At 38.4% G+C, this 19,185-nt stretch overlaps 1 protein-coding gene across 6 annotated transcripts in view; it reads left to right on the plus strand.

Annotated features, from left to right (window-relative positions):
* GREB1 (growth regulating estrogen receptor binding 1) overlaps positions 1–17,304 on the plus strand; it is an 89,358-nt gene extending 72,054 nt beyond the window's left edge. For all 6 annotated transcript variants that reach the window (XM_040060382.2, XM_040060379.2, XM_040060377.2 and 3 more), the window contains 11 exons: positions 1,461–1,563; positions 2,293–2,451; positions 4,174–4,316; positions 5,069–5,230; positions 6,247–6,451; positions 7,622–7,796; positions 8,719–8,937; positions 11,172–11,307; positions 11,850–12,050; positions 13,535–13,673; positions 15,362–17,304. In XM_040060382.2, coding sequence (XP_039916316.1) covers positions 1,461–1,563; positions 2,293–2,451; positions 4,174–4,316; positions 5,069–5,230; positions 6,247–6,451; positions 7,622–7,796; positions 8,719–8,937; positions 11,172–11,307; positions 11,850–12,050; positions 13,535–13,673; positions 15,362–15,525 — 1,806 coding nt within the window. In that variant the 3' untranslated portion in view covers positions 15,526–17,304. The remainder of the gene's footprint in view (positions 1–1,460; positions 1,564–2,292; positions 2,452–4,173; positions 4,317–5,068; positions 5,231–6,246; positions 6,452–7,621; positions 7,797–8,718; positions 8,938–11,171; positions 11,308–11,849; positions 12,051–13,534; positions 13,674–15,361) is intronic.
* Positions 17,305–19,185: the final 1,881 nt, after the last annotated feature.

A 19,185-nucleotide genomic window follows, 5' to 3' on the forward strand; every position in this document is an offset into this window, starting at 1 on the left:
GGGGAAAAAAAGATGGTTTTGTTTTAGCTCCTCAATCAGTAGCCATTGCAGCTAAGGTTAGAATCTGTTCCAGGGTCAGAGGAAAAATTCTCAGTAGTTTCAATGGATTTTACATAAAAAACAAAACTGGGAGTTAGAAACATCTGGTCCTTGTGCTGACTATAGTCCATGCTGTCATTTCTTCTCTTCAAAGTCACTTTTTTTGCTATGTTATTCCAGGATGACAGAGAGTTGTGTGCTGACATTTGATTCTCAACAGGGATAATGAGACCCTTATCCACCCTTTGCAAGCAACTGTTCAAACTGCAGCCTGATATGAAAAACAACAGATAATGAGCTTTGTCCAAAACAAATATCAGATCTCTTGCATTGAATTTAAAGCCTCATTTTCTCAAGTATTGAGAGAAAATGAAAACTTTTCTTGTCATAGATGCAAAATTGAAACTTCAATACTCTGTTAGGAATTCCAATACCCTATGCTTCTGACATGTCCTAGCAGTAATGGAACTGAAGCTGGGTTTTCAATTCAGTAATAATATAGACCTAATCCAAAATCTGATGCCTCTTTGTGAAGTCAGACAGTTGCTGTCCAATGTGTACCTCTGCTGTACACCGCCCCCCCCCGCCCAAATCATTATTTTTAAAACTGCCTCCTTAGACATAGCCTTATTTATTTGATGTTATCATCAGTAAACCCCATGTGAAAGACAGAACAACCCCTTGAGTAAATCACTGGCAGTGGCTTATACCTTCCAACAATATTCTTTATGCAGTGAAGGGAAAATTTATGCAGTGTGTTGATGGGGTAAAAAAGAAAGGAGAAAGTTATATTCTTAAGATAATTTTAAAATGGACTTTTAATAGGCAATTTTAAAAGATTGGAAGGGAAATAATGTATTTTCATCATGAGAGGTGGAACAGGGACGTTGTTGCACATAGTGTCCTTCAGGAGTGGAAGTGGCCAGCACGAGCTCTCCCAGTGATGTGTTGCCACTTTTACTCCTCAAGGTATCTCTGCACTTCAGTAGCAGGCAGTGTACCTGTAAATCATATGGAATTGAAAGGGTTGGGATAATTCTTTAGTTTTCTGGTAATTTGAGGGGGGTTTTGTACATTTTATGAGTTTGTATGGATTTTTAAATGTTCATTGCCTGTGTAGAACTTATAACATCAGGAGAGAAAATTCTTGCATGTGGGCCCATAATTAGACCTGTGATGTAAAATGTGTTTTCCAGCTAGGCTCCTACATAGAGAGAATAAAACTGTTGAACATTAAGTTTTTCATTTATGGCAAGGAATATACAAATAACAAGGATATCCAAGCGCTGAGTATAAATGTTCAGTTTCACCACAGCTATGGTTTCCAGATATGTGGAAAATTAACATGGTGAAAAGCAAAAGTTTACTTTTGTTTTTGTTTTTGTTTTTTGTTTTTTTTTTTCTAATTTGTATATTTACAGATAGGGAAAACGGGTGCCTATCTGCAGTTCCTCAGTATTTTGTCCCGAATGCTGATTAGACTGACAGAAGTGGATGTTTATGATGAGGAAGAAATCAACATTAGTAAGTTCCTGATATGGAAATATTCCAGAGACAATAGAAAATTGTTATGCTGAATTGAAATATAGCTGTCTGTATATTCTAGGCCTATTCTATCCTATTCACCTTTGCATTACTTTACGTTATTTAAATATACTGATACTTTAGAATATTATTTTATTCATCATTTAGAATTTAGTCAACTTCTCTGTAAGCAAAGGACATACCTCTATTTTTTGTGTAAAGGGATCAACAGCATTTATGTATATTAAATGACATCCAGCTATTGGTTTTCAGTGTAGAATTGGAATGAACTTTTGTGGTAAAGCATATAAAAGGAATCATTTAAATTTTGGTAATCATTCACATTAGATTTATACGATGAGGAGCAATGTCATATTTTCTCATTACACAAGACTACTTGAGGGAAGGAAGTTTCTGCTATCTAATATTATCTAAAATCTAATTTTAGTCCAAACTTGCTTTATTTATAGTGTATTACTCCTCTGTGTACTCCTCCAGATGTATTTCTGTAGCTCAGACAGGACATGAAGATAATTTTTAAAAGGTTGAGTTGCGTTGAGGTGCAAGGTACATTTATGCAAATGTTTACCTCTTGCTGCATAATGATATTGTGTCATCAGACTAATGAAAGAAAAAATGAAGCAGGAGCAATAGTTACAGCAAAACCAGCTACAGCAATATAAAGAGCTTTAAAAAATTCTGAATTCTTATTTTTCAATATTATCATAGACATAAAAGAAGAATCTGATCGATACTACCATCAGCCTGGAGATATGTGGCCAGATTTGGAGACATTTAGGAAGATGCCTTTTGACTACACCATCCATGATCCAAAATATGAAGATGCGAGTCTGATTTGTTCAAAGCTTCAGACGATAAACAGTGAAGGTCAGAATTTTATAATCCTGATTGGTACACGTATATGTATTTATTTGCTTTTAATGTGAGAATCCTGTTAAACTTTTAAGCAGAAATAAAAGATCATAATTGCTTTTGATTAAGTAATAGTGAAAACATTTCAAGTTTTCCAGATGAAATACCAGAGTGTGACCCTTATAAATTACTTATGGAATGTTATATAGATAGTCTTTCATTTAAAAAATCCTTAATTTTGCAACAAGTTTGTGTATTTGAATGATTTTTTAAAGTAGCTTTATTGCTACTTTATTGCAGAGTAGTTGTCCTGATCTGTAGCAATGCAGTGATTTATGTGCATAAATTTAGTTTTGTACTTAAAAGTATCTGTAGGTTCATTTTTTAGGTTTTAGGTTAGGTTTGGAAAGCATGAGATGACCGTGCTTAGATCTAGATTCCTGGAGTATTGATTTGTGAATTAGTCCTCTGAATTATCCAGCTGGACATACACAAGCCCATGGGGCTGGGTAGCAGGGACCTGAACACTGCCGTTCAGAAAGACCTTGGCAGGCTGGAGAAGTGGAACCTCAGGAACAGGACCCCATTGAACCTTCACCACATGTGCCCCTTGCACTTGAGATAGAAAAATTTTATTCAGGTGTACAAGTTTGGGGCCAGCTCTATAGATAGCAGCTTTGATCAAGGTGACTTGATGGTCCTGGTTGACAATAATTTGAAAATGAATCACCAGTTCTCTTACTGATAATCTACCAGCAGATCAAGGGAAATGATTATTCTTCTGTGATGGTAACTCTAAGGCCACATCTGGGTATTCTGTCAAGTTTTTGGCTTCCCAATATGAGAAAGATGTTGACATAGAGAAGTGAGGCTAGAGAAGGGACCAGCCACACAGATATGAAGAAAATTGGAGTGAATTGGGTTTGTTTCATCTGGGGAAGTTTAGCAGGTTCATCTGAATGCTTTCTTCAACTTCCTAATAGGAATTTATAGACACAAACTATTATGGACACACAGCATAATGATAAGAGACAACTGACACAAGTTGCAATATGGGAAGTTAAAATTAGATTCTATGAAAAGTATTTGTAGAATGAAAGTGGTCAAACCATGGAGCAGGTTGCCCAGAGAGATGATGAAAACTCCAGTCTTGGTGATTTTTAACACTTAATATGACAAGGAACAGCTTTGAGGAACATGAACTGATGCTGAAAATCTGAGTGGAAGATTAAATAAGAAAGTCCTTTTCAGCAGAAAATACACCTCATCTTCCCTCAGTCTCTCACAAAGGGGATCCTTTGAAAAATATGGATATACACTAAGGAGCAACATCACTAAATTGCCAAATTCATTTCACAGAATCTACTGTGATGTCTGCCACAGAATGGAAAATGTCATAAGGCTCTTTTTTACTATTTATTGCTTCTGTAAGCATTCTACCAATAATAGCAACAATGAAAATTTTAATGATCAGGCATTGCTTACATATCAGCCTTATGTGAAATCTGTACTGAATTATCATAATCATGAATTTGTAGATAATTCCTTGTAGTTCTCTTTGCTGTACATAGCAATTTATAAAACACACTGTTCTCAGAATGAATACATAGTTTGTTTTGTACGTGTTTTATATTGCCATTTTTCCTAGAAGCTAATCTCAGTGACAGAAACAGTCTGTCACAAGAGAATATATTCTAGCCTTGAATATATGTTACGTTTAATTTGTTTCCTTAATAGACAGATCAATGAGCAGAAGACAGGAAGATATGTACACGTGCCGTCAAACAACCAGGATGAGATTGTCCAAGTATGCGGCATATAACACCTACCATCACTGTGAACAGTGTCATCAGTACATGGGTTTCAATCCCAGGTACCAGGTAAAGATGTTCCTCTGCAGATCAGACACTGAAGCACACACAACCCAAACACAGTTTGTGTACATTCACTGTATTTTAATTGTCTTAGAAGTTGTACATGTGTACACATACAGCCGATTTACAGATTTTGTTATTTCTTGAAGTTTGCCTGCCTTGACCAGGCTGCTTTGGGGAGACCAGAGAACTGATCCTTGTGTCATTTACACTAGTTATTCAGTGCTGTGATCTGCATGGGTACTGCCAGTTAAAACTACTTTCCCAGTAAGTTTTCCACTGGTCTTAATGCTTAAGTGGAAAAGTTAGAACCTGAGTAACTGCAACAGAAGCTTCTTCTGATCTAGTAGTCCAGCACAGAGTAGTCTGTGCATGGTATACAACTTGCTTGTACTTAGAGTAACTGTCTAATTTCTTGCCTATTATAATGTGAGGGAGAAGATGCCAGCAATGCAAATACTGGTTTTTATGTGCCAGTATTTCTGAAAGCCAGGAAGGCCTGTAAGTATTGGTACTATCTGCAAGACAAAGCTGAAACAACAATTTCAAAAGAGGGACCACTTTAATGTGTATTTTTTTTTTTAGTGTAAGCTCTAGCATAGGGAATATTGTTTAACACTTATGAATAATGAAGTTAAATCTAATGCCATACAGTAAGTGACTGTAATCTGTTTAGCAATGTTATAAATATATATAAACTATACTGAGACCTTGTGGTTTGACTTTAACTGAAATTATCATATTTTTCCCATCCTTAGATTTATGAGTCCACTCTGCATGCATTTGCCTTTTCCTATTCTATGCTGGGAGAAGAGATACAGCTGCATTTTATCATTCCAAAATCAAAGGAGCATCATTTTGTCTTTAGCCAACCAGGAAGACAACTGGAAAGCATGAGGCTACCACTAGTCACAGATAAGGTAGACAGATGGATATTTTTATTTATATTTATGGCCATGTATGGGAAAGAGACACCACCAATTTCAAAATTTGTTGAACTAGTATTCTCCATAGTACTATTCCTACTGTCAAGAGACAATGAATATGTCCTTATGCTAGCCTTGCATTTTCTCCCAGAAAGGGATATGTGAAAAAAAGGTTGTCGAGACAACAATATGATATATTGTGGTGCTCAAAACTGCACACAGTATTCAAGGTGAGGCCACACCAGTGCAGAGATGTTGACCTTTACAGAGATTCCTGATGTCAATGTCTAAAGTGAAGCTGTGCCTTGCTCAGGCCACACTGCTTGGAGTATTGAAGCAATACAGCAATAAACGGTAGCACTCTTATCCTGGAGAAAATAAACTGCTTCCAATAAATCAGTATCACCCTCCAGTTTATTATCAGTAATAAATCAGTATCACCCTCCAGTTCAAGTTTTAAATAGAAGAACCTAGACAGCAACACAACATCAATGTAAGAATGGCATCTCCTGCTCTCCCTCACCCAGTAAACTTGTGCTTGGCTACATGGTCAGAATTGTGCACTGGGCCCTTTTGGATTCTTTTCTTGCTTCTGCCACTGACCTGGTTTGGGGCTTTGACATTTAAGGATTATTCTCTCTTTGCTTCTTTTCTGCTTCCTTGCTCCAGTCAGAAGAGCTGCACTGTAGTTTTGGAGTATGGTGTTTCTCACTGTCCTATGTATATGGACCTAAATCCTCTTCCAGATCTAGCCTCAATGTACTGCTGCACTTGGCAGGTCAAGGTTAGCAGTCCTGTCCATTCCACCACACTCTCATCTGTCAAATAAGCTAAATGATAGGGTTTTCTTTTTTCCAATTCTTATGAAAGTTGTTTATTTTCCTATCAAAGAATTTTAAAATGCGTCAGTTTGTCTAGTGTTAGCAGATCTGATTTATTCTCCTGAAGAATATATTTCTCCTTTTTCTCTCTGCATTAATACAGAAGCTCACACTTCTTTTTACCTACAGAGTGAAGATTACATAAAAAGCCCCACTTTTACTCCCACCACTGGTCGTCATGAACATGGGCTTTTCAATTTATATCATGCAATGGATGGAGCTAGTCATTTGCACGTTTTAGTTGTCAAGGAGTATGAAATGGCCATATATAAGAAGTATTGGCCCAACCACATCATGCTTGTTCTTCCAAGCATCTTCAACAGTGCAGGAGTAGGTAAGTGCAAGAAAAAGTTCTAAAAAATGTGGACACACAACTTGGGTCCGTTGTATTTCCCCACGAGACTAGACGGCCGCCGATGGCAAAAATAAAAGAGTCTACTCTCTTTCACCAGGTGGGATATTACAGCTTTTATTCTCAAGTCCTGCCCTGCTTGGCTGGAGCCCTCCCGATGACTCACCGGTGCCAGAGAGAGCTCGCCCCCCAGTCATGGCTTTTTCCCCAGGGGGCAGGGCCCAGAGGCAGGACCCAGAGGCAGGGCCCAATAAGGGAAAAGCAGGAGGGGAACAGGGCTGGGTTACATTTCAGCATGGGGGATGGGCACAGCTGGGCAAGGACAGATCATAGGACAGATACATAGAAAAAACATTACAAATCCGATGAAATATAAACCCAATTAAAGCATTACAATATGGGTCCTTGAGGTGTTGTTATTCAACAGTGAAACGTTGACATATACCTTGCATCTAGGATGTCTGATCTGGTGATCTGGATTCCCTCTGAAGACTACGTGTCGCAGCTGAAGATATACTTCTCTTAATCCTGGACACCTAAAACAAGCTCAATAAATTGCACCCTAGAAATATTTGACTCTTTTATTGTCTTTGAAAGAAGCTGAGGTTGTTAAAACTCAGATACTGACTCTGTTTCCTAAGTTGCATACTATTTGCATGGGCAGTGATGCTCTGGTTGGGTACATCCCTTAGGCAGGTTCTGCTAATACAACATCTGTGAAATATTCAACCCTTTACTTGTGCTGCTGGAACAACTTATATACAGCACTAGTGACAAACATTCAAAATAGATCATGAGGGACAATTTCCAATGTCATTCAGCTGGTCAGTCGACGTCTCTAACTCTGCACTAAGCGATGCTAATGAACACACATATTGTCACGTTAAAAGAAGTAGTAACTAATTCCTTAAGACACTATCAAATCTTTACCACAGAAGTCAGGCCTCATTTTTCATCCTCCCCAATGTGGTTCTTTAAGTCACTTGCTTGGCAAATGACGAAGCAAGTTGGCTCTGGGTGGTGGTGGAGTGTTAAAATCATCAGAGTGATTTATACCCCGTCTGCAGAAATACTCACTTCAAAAGGCTTCTGAGTTGAAAGCAAACAGTTTCTGCTGATTTTTAATCTGGTGGTTTATGCCCATGGTTTCAGGTGCTGCACACTTCCTGATAAAAGAGTTGTCTTATCATAACCTGGAGCTTGAACGGAATCGGCAGGAAGAGCTGGGGATAAAACCCCAGGATATCTGGCCTTTCATTGTCATTTCGGATGACTCCTGTGTTATGTGGAATGCAATAGAAGTTGACTGTTCAGGAGACAGGAAAAGGTAAATAGAGTAATATATGCTTTTTCAGATGATCTCTTTTAACCTTTCTCTGCATGTAATTTTGAAATTATGTTTGTTACACTAAAACTTCTACCCTATAAAAGCAGAAAATTATATTTTCCCAAGGAGAGTACTTTCCTAGGCATCTGTCTTTGCATAGCATGTAAAGTGTAGTGCCTGTTTTCCATTCCTGTTCCCTTAGGATTTATGTGCTCTGCAGCAGTCACTGTTCAAGCTTAAGTTACTTGGACTGCAGATTTCAGACTCTGTAAACAGGACAGCATGGACACTCACATGCCCATTTTTCACCAGATTTTTCTAGGGAAGCTAAATGATAGTTCTGTGCAAGTTGTGCATCTGATTTCCTTTGGCTCTTTTGTCAGTCCTAGTCTCTGTGTCTCCTTTGAGTCTCCCAAATCTCCGAATTAGTATTTTTGTTTTCATTACTTTAGAATATTGTTTGTGCTAGATATTTTTATCTATTTTTATCTATGAACAGACTATGCAGAATTTACAGCAAACTTTCAGAGAGAATGAAACTCAATGAAAACTGAGATTTATGGACTCTAGGGGTAGGCTAGAAGGATCTTAATATTTTGTGCTTAAGTTATAGTACAAGTCAGCAAGCCTCCAAGATTCATTGGAATATTATCTAGGTAACTTTTAAAGTTTACATATCTGAGTGAATATTTTGAGAGATCTAGACTAAGTTTCAGATCCGTCATACCATTCCCCCCCAACATAAGCACTAGTTAATTTTAACTAGAGTGAGACACACAAAAAAATACAGTAAAGTGATGCTGAAGTTATCTACCTGAAAGTCATAACAAGTTCCAACTGTTAATAATTGCTCTTCAGCTGAAAGAGATTCTGAATGTTCTCTATATATTTTAAAATTAACACATTTTCATAATTATTTTAGTGACTATACATGGACTGAAAGGAATGTTTCCCTGAAGCAAATTCTGCAACATATTGAAGCAACTCCCAATGTCACTCATTATGCCCTAATTGGGATGAGGAAATGGTCCAGTAAAACAAATAGTGCTGAGATCAATGAACCATTCTCCTGCTGCCATGTGCATGACTTCATTATGCTGAATGTGGATCTGACACAAAATGTGCAGTACAATCAGAACAGGTAAGTGAATCAGTAGCACTTTCAGCAGAGGAAATGAACCAAGTAAAGGAAGTTCTTCAAAAGTTCTTGTTTTTTTAGGGAGGTTGTGAATGGCATGCAGACAGATTCTGCTTTGTTGATGGTGATTCAAATCCTTCCCAAGCTGCCAGAAGTTGGAAAAAGACATTGATTTCTATAGTTCCAAATGAAATGGTGATAACTGAGTGACAGGGTAGACACAGTCATCAGTGTGCTCTGCATTCCAGGTGGCCTTTAGTAAATACTGTACTTCCCTTCTTGTCTGCCTAACTGCTCTCCCTTCCAAAGGAGACAGGGATGTATGGATGAATGGTGCATAGCCAAATCTCATTCTGGTATATATATCAGGGCTTTTTACCCTGAGTAGCACTACACTGCAGCATACCAGATGTGTACTCACCAGGACAAACAGAAAAAAAGAATAAACAAGTCTTGTTCACATTGGTGGTTGTTTCTCACATTCAGCTGTCTCAGAAATCCCACTTTTTCATTTATTGTGCCACTTAAGATATATTAGATTATAATTTTGTACATACACAGCATTACCACAGTTAACAGAACTGTATCCACTAGGTTCATAGTCTCACAGAATTTCACTGATCTGTGTGAAATAAATTGTGGGTTTCCCCCATTCCTGAGGGACATGCATTTATTACAACAGAATGAAGTGTATATATATCACTAGAGGTAGGATTCATTCGTCTTAAACTGGTCTTTCAGTGGCTTAGAATATGGAAGACATCCATATGGGGCTGGCAGGTATGACAGGAAATGTGTGGTTTTCTGTAGGCTGGGTGGGACAGCCCAGGTAATTAAAATGGCTCTACACAGCTACACTTAGGTAACTGAACATCAGTCACTGTGCTTTTCAGAAGAATTGTGCTAACTCAGGAAGATATCTTTTGAAGCCCAAGCTTACTTAAAACTGCAGGGAAGCATTCTGCTTTCATTATTCTCTGAATAAACAGATGATCTATATTTCTATTGTCACTAGCCCGACAACACATTTGCCCCTGTGCATCTCCTAGTAGAGAACTGTGCTGCCAGGCTGCCTAAGTGTGTTACCTTATGAAACATTATGTATGAAGGGCAAATGGAGACAATGACAATAAAGCAAAATGATATGAGTACAAGCAACAATGTTAAAATGTCAGGAATGCCACATCACATCACCTATTTCCTCTCTCTGTCTTTGAACCACCTGAGCTCATGGTAATCCTGTGTGGGTACTGCTGAGTGTGAAGTATTGTATGGCATTCCAAGCCTGGGCAAGGAAAAAGGTACATTTTAAAACACAGAGACAGTGACAGTCAGGGATATCAAGTAACCATGTAGATATTGCTATGATCAAAGGCAAAAGTTTTAAAATCTATAATTGAATGCTGTGTTTCTCAATGATGTTGACTGTTTTATTGATTACTCAGTTTGCTTAAATACAAGTCCTGGATGTCAGTCCGGTGGTTCTGCACATCATCCTGTTTCCTTTGTAATAAATATATTCAAAATGGAGAACTGAGTTGGAATTTTCCAGAGATCAGAGTATTTGAATTTAGTCAGCTTTACGAGTTTACCTTTTATTCTGTTCCATCATGTTTTTTAAATGGGTCAAATTTAGCTCAGGGATGTTTGGCCTCATTCTGCTTAATCTTTTCCTGTGTCTCAGCAGTTTTCTTGTATAAAGACTCCCTGCAAGTAGTTTTCTAAAAAAAAATTACATTAGTTCTGTAGAGGAATATTGAAAAAATTGCTAGATATTTATATTTTGAGGGCAAAATGAGTAGTCAGATACTTCTGTGCATTTGATTAATCAAATGTAGGGCCTCATCCATTTCCTTGGAAGTCAAAGAATTAAGTTCCTTGACCATATTTGGGGTAGTAATGTATGTAGCAATTTCTTATGACTCATTATTGTAGTAAAAGGCAAAGAAAACCTTTTAACTCCTGGGTATTTTCCTTAGCAATTTACTGCCTTTCCACTTTATGCTTTTGGTTCTTTCCCTCCCTAAGTGCTTTTCTCCCTCATTCTGGTCTTCTGAAACTTCTAGCCTAGTATATTTTTAGAAAGCTTGAAGCCCCTTTCCCTGACTGATAGGCACTGGTGGAGGGTCAGTATGCTTGATACCTGTCCTTTCTATGGGGCTGATCAGAGGCACTGAGTGATTATATTTGTCAGTATGGGATGAGAAACATTCCGGCTATGATTTTTTTCTTTCCAGATTTACATGTGATGACGTTGACTTCAACTTGCGTGTCCACAGTGCTGGCCTTCTCATCTGTCGGTTCAACCACTTCAATGTCATGAAAAAGCAAGTTGCAGTGGGAGGACAACGATCCTTCCACATAAAGTCTAAGGTGGGAACTGAGACCTCAGTTGCACTGTTGTGAAAATTCTGTTTTCCTTTTTTGTCTTTTTTAACCAGGAGAACTGAGATCTTTTGGTGCATCATCTGTTGCCAGTAATGGGGTATGTCTGACATGTGGGGCTTTTTATAGTTATTTATTTCTGAAATCCCCCAATGTTCTTGTCATAAATACAGCTTTCCTTACTAGCTTGCCTTTAAAACTTTGAAAAACATGTCAAGTATCTCTTTGCAATCCAAGTAACCATTCACTATGTGGATTTTATCTATAGCTATAGAATTGCTCATCTTCTTGTGACTTCATACGTAGGAGTACTTTGAGTTCAAAGAAGAAACCTCAAAGACTGGAAACACAAATATAATTTTATGAAACTGAAACTTTTTTGATAGCAGATATTTTTGGCTGAATAACTTTTCTTCTTATGTAAAACTTAGATTTTTAGGGTTGAGATATATTTTATACAAACCACAATTACAGAAGTACAACTTGTTTAATTGAGATTGATCTGTCTAAGAAGTATTTTTTCCTCACAGGTATCTGACACTCCAGTTTCAATCTCCCCTGCTCAGTACATATGTGCTCCTGACAGCAAGCACACCTTCTTGGCAGCACCTGCTCAGTTGCTCCTTGAAAAGTATCTCCAGTATCACAGCCATCGCTTCTTCCCTCTCTCACTGAAGAATTATAGCCATCCAGTGCTATCTGTGGACTGTTACCTTAACTTAGGACCACAGGTACTGAACAAAACCATCTCCAAGTACCTCTAGAAATGTGTAGGCTCTGTTTTGGATGGGTTAGTTGATGTATTCCTTAATAATTGTTACACAGCCTTTGAAGAATCAGGTACATTCCTGTAATGTTAAAATTAAATTAGTCCCATATTGTCAGAGGCTTCAACTAATGTACATGGAGAGAAATCCCAAAATTGTCCTAAATACTAATATAGTCTGTGAAGTGTTTTCTCAATCTGCTATAATTTGGCTCTTCCTACAGAAAATTTCTTCCACAAGAGAGTTTTACAAATACTAGATAACCCTTAGAAAGCGCTTCAAATATACAGATGTTTTAGTTCACTTCAGACTGATAAGCTGAGGAAGGGAATCAAATACTAGACAACCATCTGGAATGAAATATGCTTCCATCAGGTCTCAGGAGCTGTTGGCTCTATCTGATGAGTTTGGATCTAAAGCCAAGGTTGCACTTCAACTCAAATATGTCAATAGAAATTTGGTACTAGGGTGGTGTAGTTCAGAAGAGAGAGACTGTTTTTATCTCTTCACTGAATACTAAATGAAATTCAGTATTTCTGGATTTACTGAACTTCTCTTCCAAAGAGCTGTGTAACAACCTTCCCATGTATGCTGCTCCCAGAACATTTTGAGTTATTAAGCTTTTGTTTCCACCATGTTTGGAAAAAAAAGCTCTGTGGGAGGGCATTGTACTGTTACTGTCTTCATCCATTGCATCTCTTCAGCTCTAACCCATTCAGCACATAGAATGATTTCAATTTCATTCTGGAAGTGCTGCCTGTGCTGGAATATGGTACAATAGGATTGAAGGAATATGGAATAGGCATACTGATAAAGAGTCTTAGTTGCTGTGGTTCAGCTTTCCTCCACTCAGCCATGCTGATCCATGCCAGATGAGTGCGTACCCCAGCGGTGTAGTACAGTGGCACTTTTGAAACAAAGTCTTTTATGGAAATCGGAATTTATAAATCCTGAAAGAGTGCTGTAAATATTCCCATTCCTAGTGGATTTCAGGAGTAGCCATAAAAACCAACTAGGCAAGAGGAAACCTCAAAATTCGTGTATATGTGCAAGTGTACTGACCTGAGTAATCCTATTGTAATGTAAATGAAATTTGGAATTTCTAAGGGTTCTTTTCATCTCTGACTGTAGAGTTATTGTATTTACTCACATGTAAATAAAATCTGCTGGGCAGGTCACAGCATTATGGTTGTAGGGAGCTATTGTTACTGCAGCTTTCAAACTCTCTCACATCTAAGCCTCATGATAATAATGAATAATAACAATTTATAATTATGAATTGTGCTTTATGTATATTATTAATAAGTAGCGTGATGTTTTGGAAGAAACTATAAATTCACAATATTTGGAGTTGAAAAGCAAGTCTGAATTTAAATCAGGTATGAATACTGGAAGCTTCATATGAAAGCTTGAAAGATGTTAATTTTTTTCCACCCTCTTCCAATCAGATTGCAGTTTGCTACGTGAGTTCTCGGCCCCATTCGCTGAATATCAGTTCCTCTGCTCTGACATTCAGTGGTCTCCTGCTGTACCTCTGTGACTCCTTTGTTGTAGCTAGCTTTTTGAAGAAGTTTCAATTTCTTAAAGGTGAGCTGCAATCATTTTATTACAAAGAATTAGCTGATATGGTCTCTGAGAATGTGAGAAAAATCTATTTTATCAGTGGTTTAAATCTATTATATTTATTTAATATAGGTGCATATATATGTATATGCATGTATTCATATTTGTCTTTATATGTCCCACCTAACTTTGATGCTTGATCACGCTGGCTCTGCGCTGTAGTAAACTGGTATTTGGCAGTGCTATGGGTTCTGCAGATTTCTGAGTGGGAAGGAATGTTGGATCTGTATCATCATGCCTAGAGTATGTGCACAACTCCTTACTCTGTTTGAAAACTGACTCTTGAAGATGTATGCATGAAGTATTTACCTACTGCGTTCTTGGAGCTTTTCTAAATTTCACTAGAAAATGGGTAATCGACAAGCCTCTATCATGAGCTACTTTCTATTTTTAGAAACAGAAAGTGGCTCATATAAAATTTATTCCTAATACCCAGTTTCTCCATATAAATCTTCTGATGGTGTGTAGCAGTGGAGAAAACTAACTTCCACTTGGGTTGCAGACATTCACATTGCAAACTTCTTTTGGATCCTTCTGCTGCCATCTTAGGTGTTTGGTGCTCTGGGGATTTGTTTCACTCAGCTATAACTGTCACTGGGAGAAGAGCACCATGGTTAGTGCCTCTTGAAACAGGCAGAGTTGTTATAAACTGCTGTGTTCTTTGTTGCAGTTAAAACAGAGGCTACCAGTCAGTCTCATTTTGCATAAACCAGTCAATTTTTATATCGTGTAGCACAAAGTGTGTTTGCTTTGGGATTTCTCCATCTCCCCTGGCAGTCTACATGATTTTCTAACCTGTCACATGAGAATTAAACACCGTGTGACTGTCTGTCTTGTTTCTTTTTATTCACAGGTTTGTTTGGGTTTTTTTTTGTTTTTTTGTTGTCTTTTTTTTTTTGCTGGGGATTACCACTTACCTCACCATCTGTCATTTAGATTAATGAATGCTGGTGAGGTAATTATTTTCTCTTAAAGGAGGACTTTTCTCAGAAGCCAGGAAGCCATGCGTGCAAGTTAAAGTGGTTATCAGCATGCCAGACAGGACAGTTGGCATTGGTTACTGATGTGTGATTTTTTTACTTTGGCATTCTGAGTTTGCTTGTTGTCTGTAGCCACATAGACCAGATTCGTTCTTGCCAGCTCTTGAATCTACCAATCCAAAAACCAATAAAATTTGTGATTAGTTTTAAAGACATGTTTAGACCATTTTTGGGCAGCAAAGCACAAAGAGCTTAGTCAGCCATCACAGTGGGTTTTGCTGAGTGAGGGTTTCACGCAACAAAGGTGATTATCATAAGGACTACAGCAGGAATGGATGTAGGGCTTTATCTGGTTTGCTGTCAGGACCCATCATGACCTCCTGAGACCTGCCAGTTTTACCTTTCCTACCTTAAGGATCATGGAAAGTGCTGCTAGTCCTGTTTACTAGATGATTATGAGGTACCTCAAGTTACACAAGAAGATCCTGACGAATAGGTAGCTGAACATACCTCTCCTCAAGTCCTACTTGAGTGGTTTAATCTCCTCCCAAGCCAATTTGTAACTCCTGATGTGAAAGAGGTGAAGTTCTCTATGCCAAAGGGTGGTGGGAGGAGGGTGATCTGAGAACAAAGGGGATACTCACGTGAGCTTCTTTTGAACTATTTGTTTAGGTGCCACCCTGTGTGTGATTTGCCAGGATCGCAATTCTCTCCGCCAGACTGTTGTCCGGTTGGAGTTGGAAGATGAGTGGCAGTTCCGTCTGCGGGACGAATTCCAGACTGCCAATGCCAAAGAGGACAGACCACTTTTCTTCCTGACTGGACGACATATTTAATTGAAAAGAGACACATTTCCTGAATGACACAAGACACTGACTGCCACCATCTCATGAAATTACTTTTGTGAGGCTCTGCTTTCTGAACAGAAACAGGACTGTTTTCTGTTGTTTACTAGAATGATATCTAATCAGACACTTTAAGATCATATTTGCAAACATCAAAGTGACTTTTCTAGTTTAATGTTCTGATGGAAGTCATCCCTAATGCATGATAGAGACACAGAGGCTTCCGTGGTGGAAAGCATTTCATATCAGAAGAGAGGTCAATGAGTGCACTTCTTCTGTGACAAAGACCACATGCAAGTTCATAAAGAAAAGGTTTAGGAAACTTTTTGCACATTCCAGAAACAGGAAATGTAAATTTAGGCACAAGCTCTGGTTTACAAGACTTATTTATCAAACAATTGGCATAGGGCAACAGGAGTTGATACAGTTCTGTAGTATACTGCTTCTGATTGATCCAGGTAGGCTTTTTATACGATGATTTGTAAAGAATATTTCTTTAATAGTAGGAACTCAGTTGAAGCTTTAATTTTTGGAACAACTGCCACACTGGATAGTTTTACCATGCAGGACTGTTGGAGGAGAAGCCTAATTATATATCTGGTTTTATTAGCATATGGAAGAGAGTTAAGGTAGATGGTAAAATGAGATCTGAATATTTAAACCTGAAACTGATATTATCTTGTATAACTGAAGAGATCAAATGGTGGGACTGATCTGCAAGTGGTTTATTGCTAGAACAGTGATGTTTTGTGACTGAATTGTAGACTGGCTGTAGACTTCAAGCTGAGGCAAGTGCACTCAGGAAAGCAGATGAGATGGTTCTAATACAATCCCAATACAATTTTCTGGGGATATTTTCTTGCCAAGGTGCTTCAAAGGAGTGAGAAAATGGAGATTACATTGATGAGAAATTCAGGTGAAAATCTAAAAACATGTTCTAGAACAGCACCGGGCATTGTGATATTTCGTGTGCTCTAAATGTAAAATCAGTGGTCACTGTCTTTGTCTTGGCTTTTGGAAATGCTGTCTAAGTTGCAAGCTTCCTGTTTGTCTTTGTTAACTTTGAATCAGTGTTAACGTCACTCAGTCAAGGTGTAGGAAGGATGAGTATAGACATTGTCAGAGGATATCTAATATTTGGGCAGGCCTTTCTTGCTGGATACACCAATGGGGGATCATTGACTTTATTCATTTACTCAGGCCTTTGGGTGCCTGAGTCTGTTACAGTACTGTCCTTGAAATGCAGGCATCGGTATGACTATGCCAAAGAGCTAATTTAGGTTAATTTACAGAGAAAATGTAAGTTCTGTAAGTTGTGAATTCTGTAATAGATGTGGATTGCTATCTACAAGGAAACTGCTATCAGTGTGCTTCTATATTTCATTGTCTGTGTTTCAGAGTGAGAATTCACTCTAAGTTTTGTGAAGGAAGGTGAGCACTGTCCTATGTAAACAGTGTTACTGTTCAGTTTTCACCACTTGATTAGTTAATTTAAACTTCTTTTAAGGAAGTGTGACATTTTTGTCTAATGCATCCTTTATAAATAAAGTTCATGCTGCATGGACAACTGTCTTGGTGATGTACTGGACCAATAAGTATACACACTTTTGTAGTGGAAAAAAATTAAGGAAAAACACTGGCTGAAAGGAGTTAAAATAATTAAGGGATGACATGAACTGATCAAGAGAAAATACGATACTGCTTAATGGCCTACAACATAACACAGCCTCAAAAGTTTAAGCATTTTTGTAAGAACTCAGATTGAAAGACAGTGAGTTGAAATTTTCTTTCCTGTAACCAAATATTTAAACAACTTATACCAAGTGTTTGTTAACTTTTTTCTGTTTTAGGTCTGAGATTTGCTTTGTCAGTCTTTAGACATCCATTTTCTCCAAGAAACTAAACTAAAAAAGGCCTAAAGTACAAAATAATAAAAAAAATATATAAAAATGAATCACATCCTTTCTTAACATTCTCTTTTGCCACAAAGTTTCCAAAACTTTGACACAATACAGCTGATAGTCGTCTGAAGTCATCATACTCCTGAGTGTTGTTTCATGTTACCCCTTTTTCTCCATGAGTTAGCTACACACAGGATACAGGATAGGAGTCCCAGGGCCTGCCCTCAGCAGACCTGTGTCTCTTGTGTGACCAAGTGCAATCATTCTCCATCAAGGACTATATTTATGAGCAATTGTATGTGATAAAAGTTGCATGCACAACCCATTGTCTTGGAGAGCACATCCTGTAATGAGACCAGATATGCCCGTACTCTGACCAAAATGCAGGTACTTCCTGTCATGCTGTGGGAGCATCTATGCACCGTGGTAAGAAAACATGGCATATTGCTCACAGGAGGGCAAAAAATGATGGTGGATGGCTCAGGGAGAGTCAGGAGCCTCCAGAGCTCTATCCAAAAATTTCTTCATCCCTGACGTAGTTTACAAGCTAAGCCCCCCTAAAGTGTAAGCTTTCATTGATAGAGCAATGTAAGTCCAACAGGGACTCTGAGATGATAAAGTAATACAGATAAATATTAATGATAAATTAAAGCAATTTAATTTATTATGTGCATGTGCATGTGTAGGGCTGGGAACCCAGGTCCCAGCTCCACACTTCTCTTGTCTTTCTTTTGTGAGAAGGAATCACTGGCTTTCAGCCCCAGTAACCTTTGTAAGAAAACTTGGCCCATGCCCATTATGCACACAAATCTTTTAAGTATTTCCTTTCTGTTTTTGGATGTGGCAAGAAAGCAGAATTTTGCATCCTGTGGATTCACTTGATAATGTGATAGCAAACAAACTTTTTATAGCCTCTGCCTTCTTCTCTAGCACCGTCCATGCTTTCTGATTCAGTCATCTGCTACTATCACCTGCAGATAGTATTATTAGCATGTTTTGAATTCTCTGTCAGAGAGAGAAATAGTTTATGATTCAGTTTCTGCAAAAGACATAGTCCAAATATAGAGAAGGTTATTGGAAAGGTGACATTATTTTCCCACTTACCATCCTCTCTCCTCTGTTAAAGAGCTTTTCACAAACACTTAAGCACTAATGTCTGGTATCTAATCACTAGAGGATGTAAGGGATTTCATCCCCCCTAACAAGTACCTCCTGTTGTGGTGAAAGAGAATGCAGAGGTCTCAGCACCCACTCTGCATCTAAAGGCAGTTGCTAAACATGGCTTGTGAGGGGGTTGCTTTTCCAAGGCTGCATCGGTGACACTCTGTGGTAAAAGGTGTCACTCACACAGAAAGAGATACAACAAACCGAAAGGATGGATCAAGGGGCAGCTCTACAGGGTAGAAATTAAAGAATCATATGGGGGCTATGAATGGATCCAGCAGCATGTAAGAAGTTGGGGGACAAGTAGGGCTCCCTGCTGCAGTAGGAACTGTTTACAGGGCACAAGGACCTTGGGCAGCAACTGTGTGCAGTGTGAAACAATTTAGATTTCCATGGAAGTTGGAATTCATGTGGGTGTCACGAGCACCCAGCTCAACAGGACCCAGCCCTCTGCCATGGGCTGCTGGTCTGGTCTGGCTGTGAGGCTGTGAGGATTGTGAGACATCCCTCCTTCCTGAGGTCCATCCCCCAGCCACAGCCACAGTGCCTGTGCCAGAAATGACTGTGCCAGAGCTGTTTTTCAGGG

Source organism: Hirundo rustica, chromosome 3 (genome assembly GCF_015227805.2).
Source record: "Hirundo rustica isolate bHirRus1 chromosome 3, bHirRus1.pri.v3, whole genome shotgun sequence".
In the NCBI taxonomy this organism is placed as follows: domain Eukaryota; kingdom Metazoa; phylum Chordata; class Aves; order Passeriformes; family Hirundinidae; genus Hirundo; species Hirundo rustica.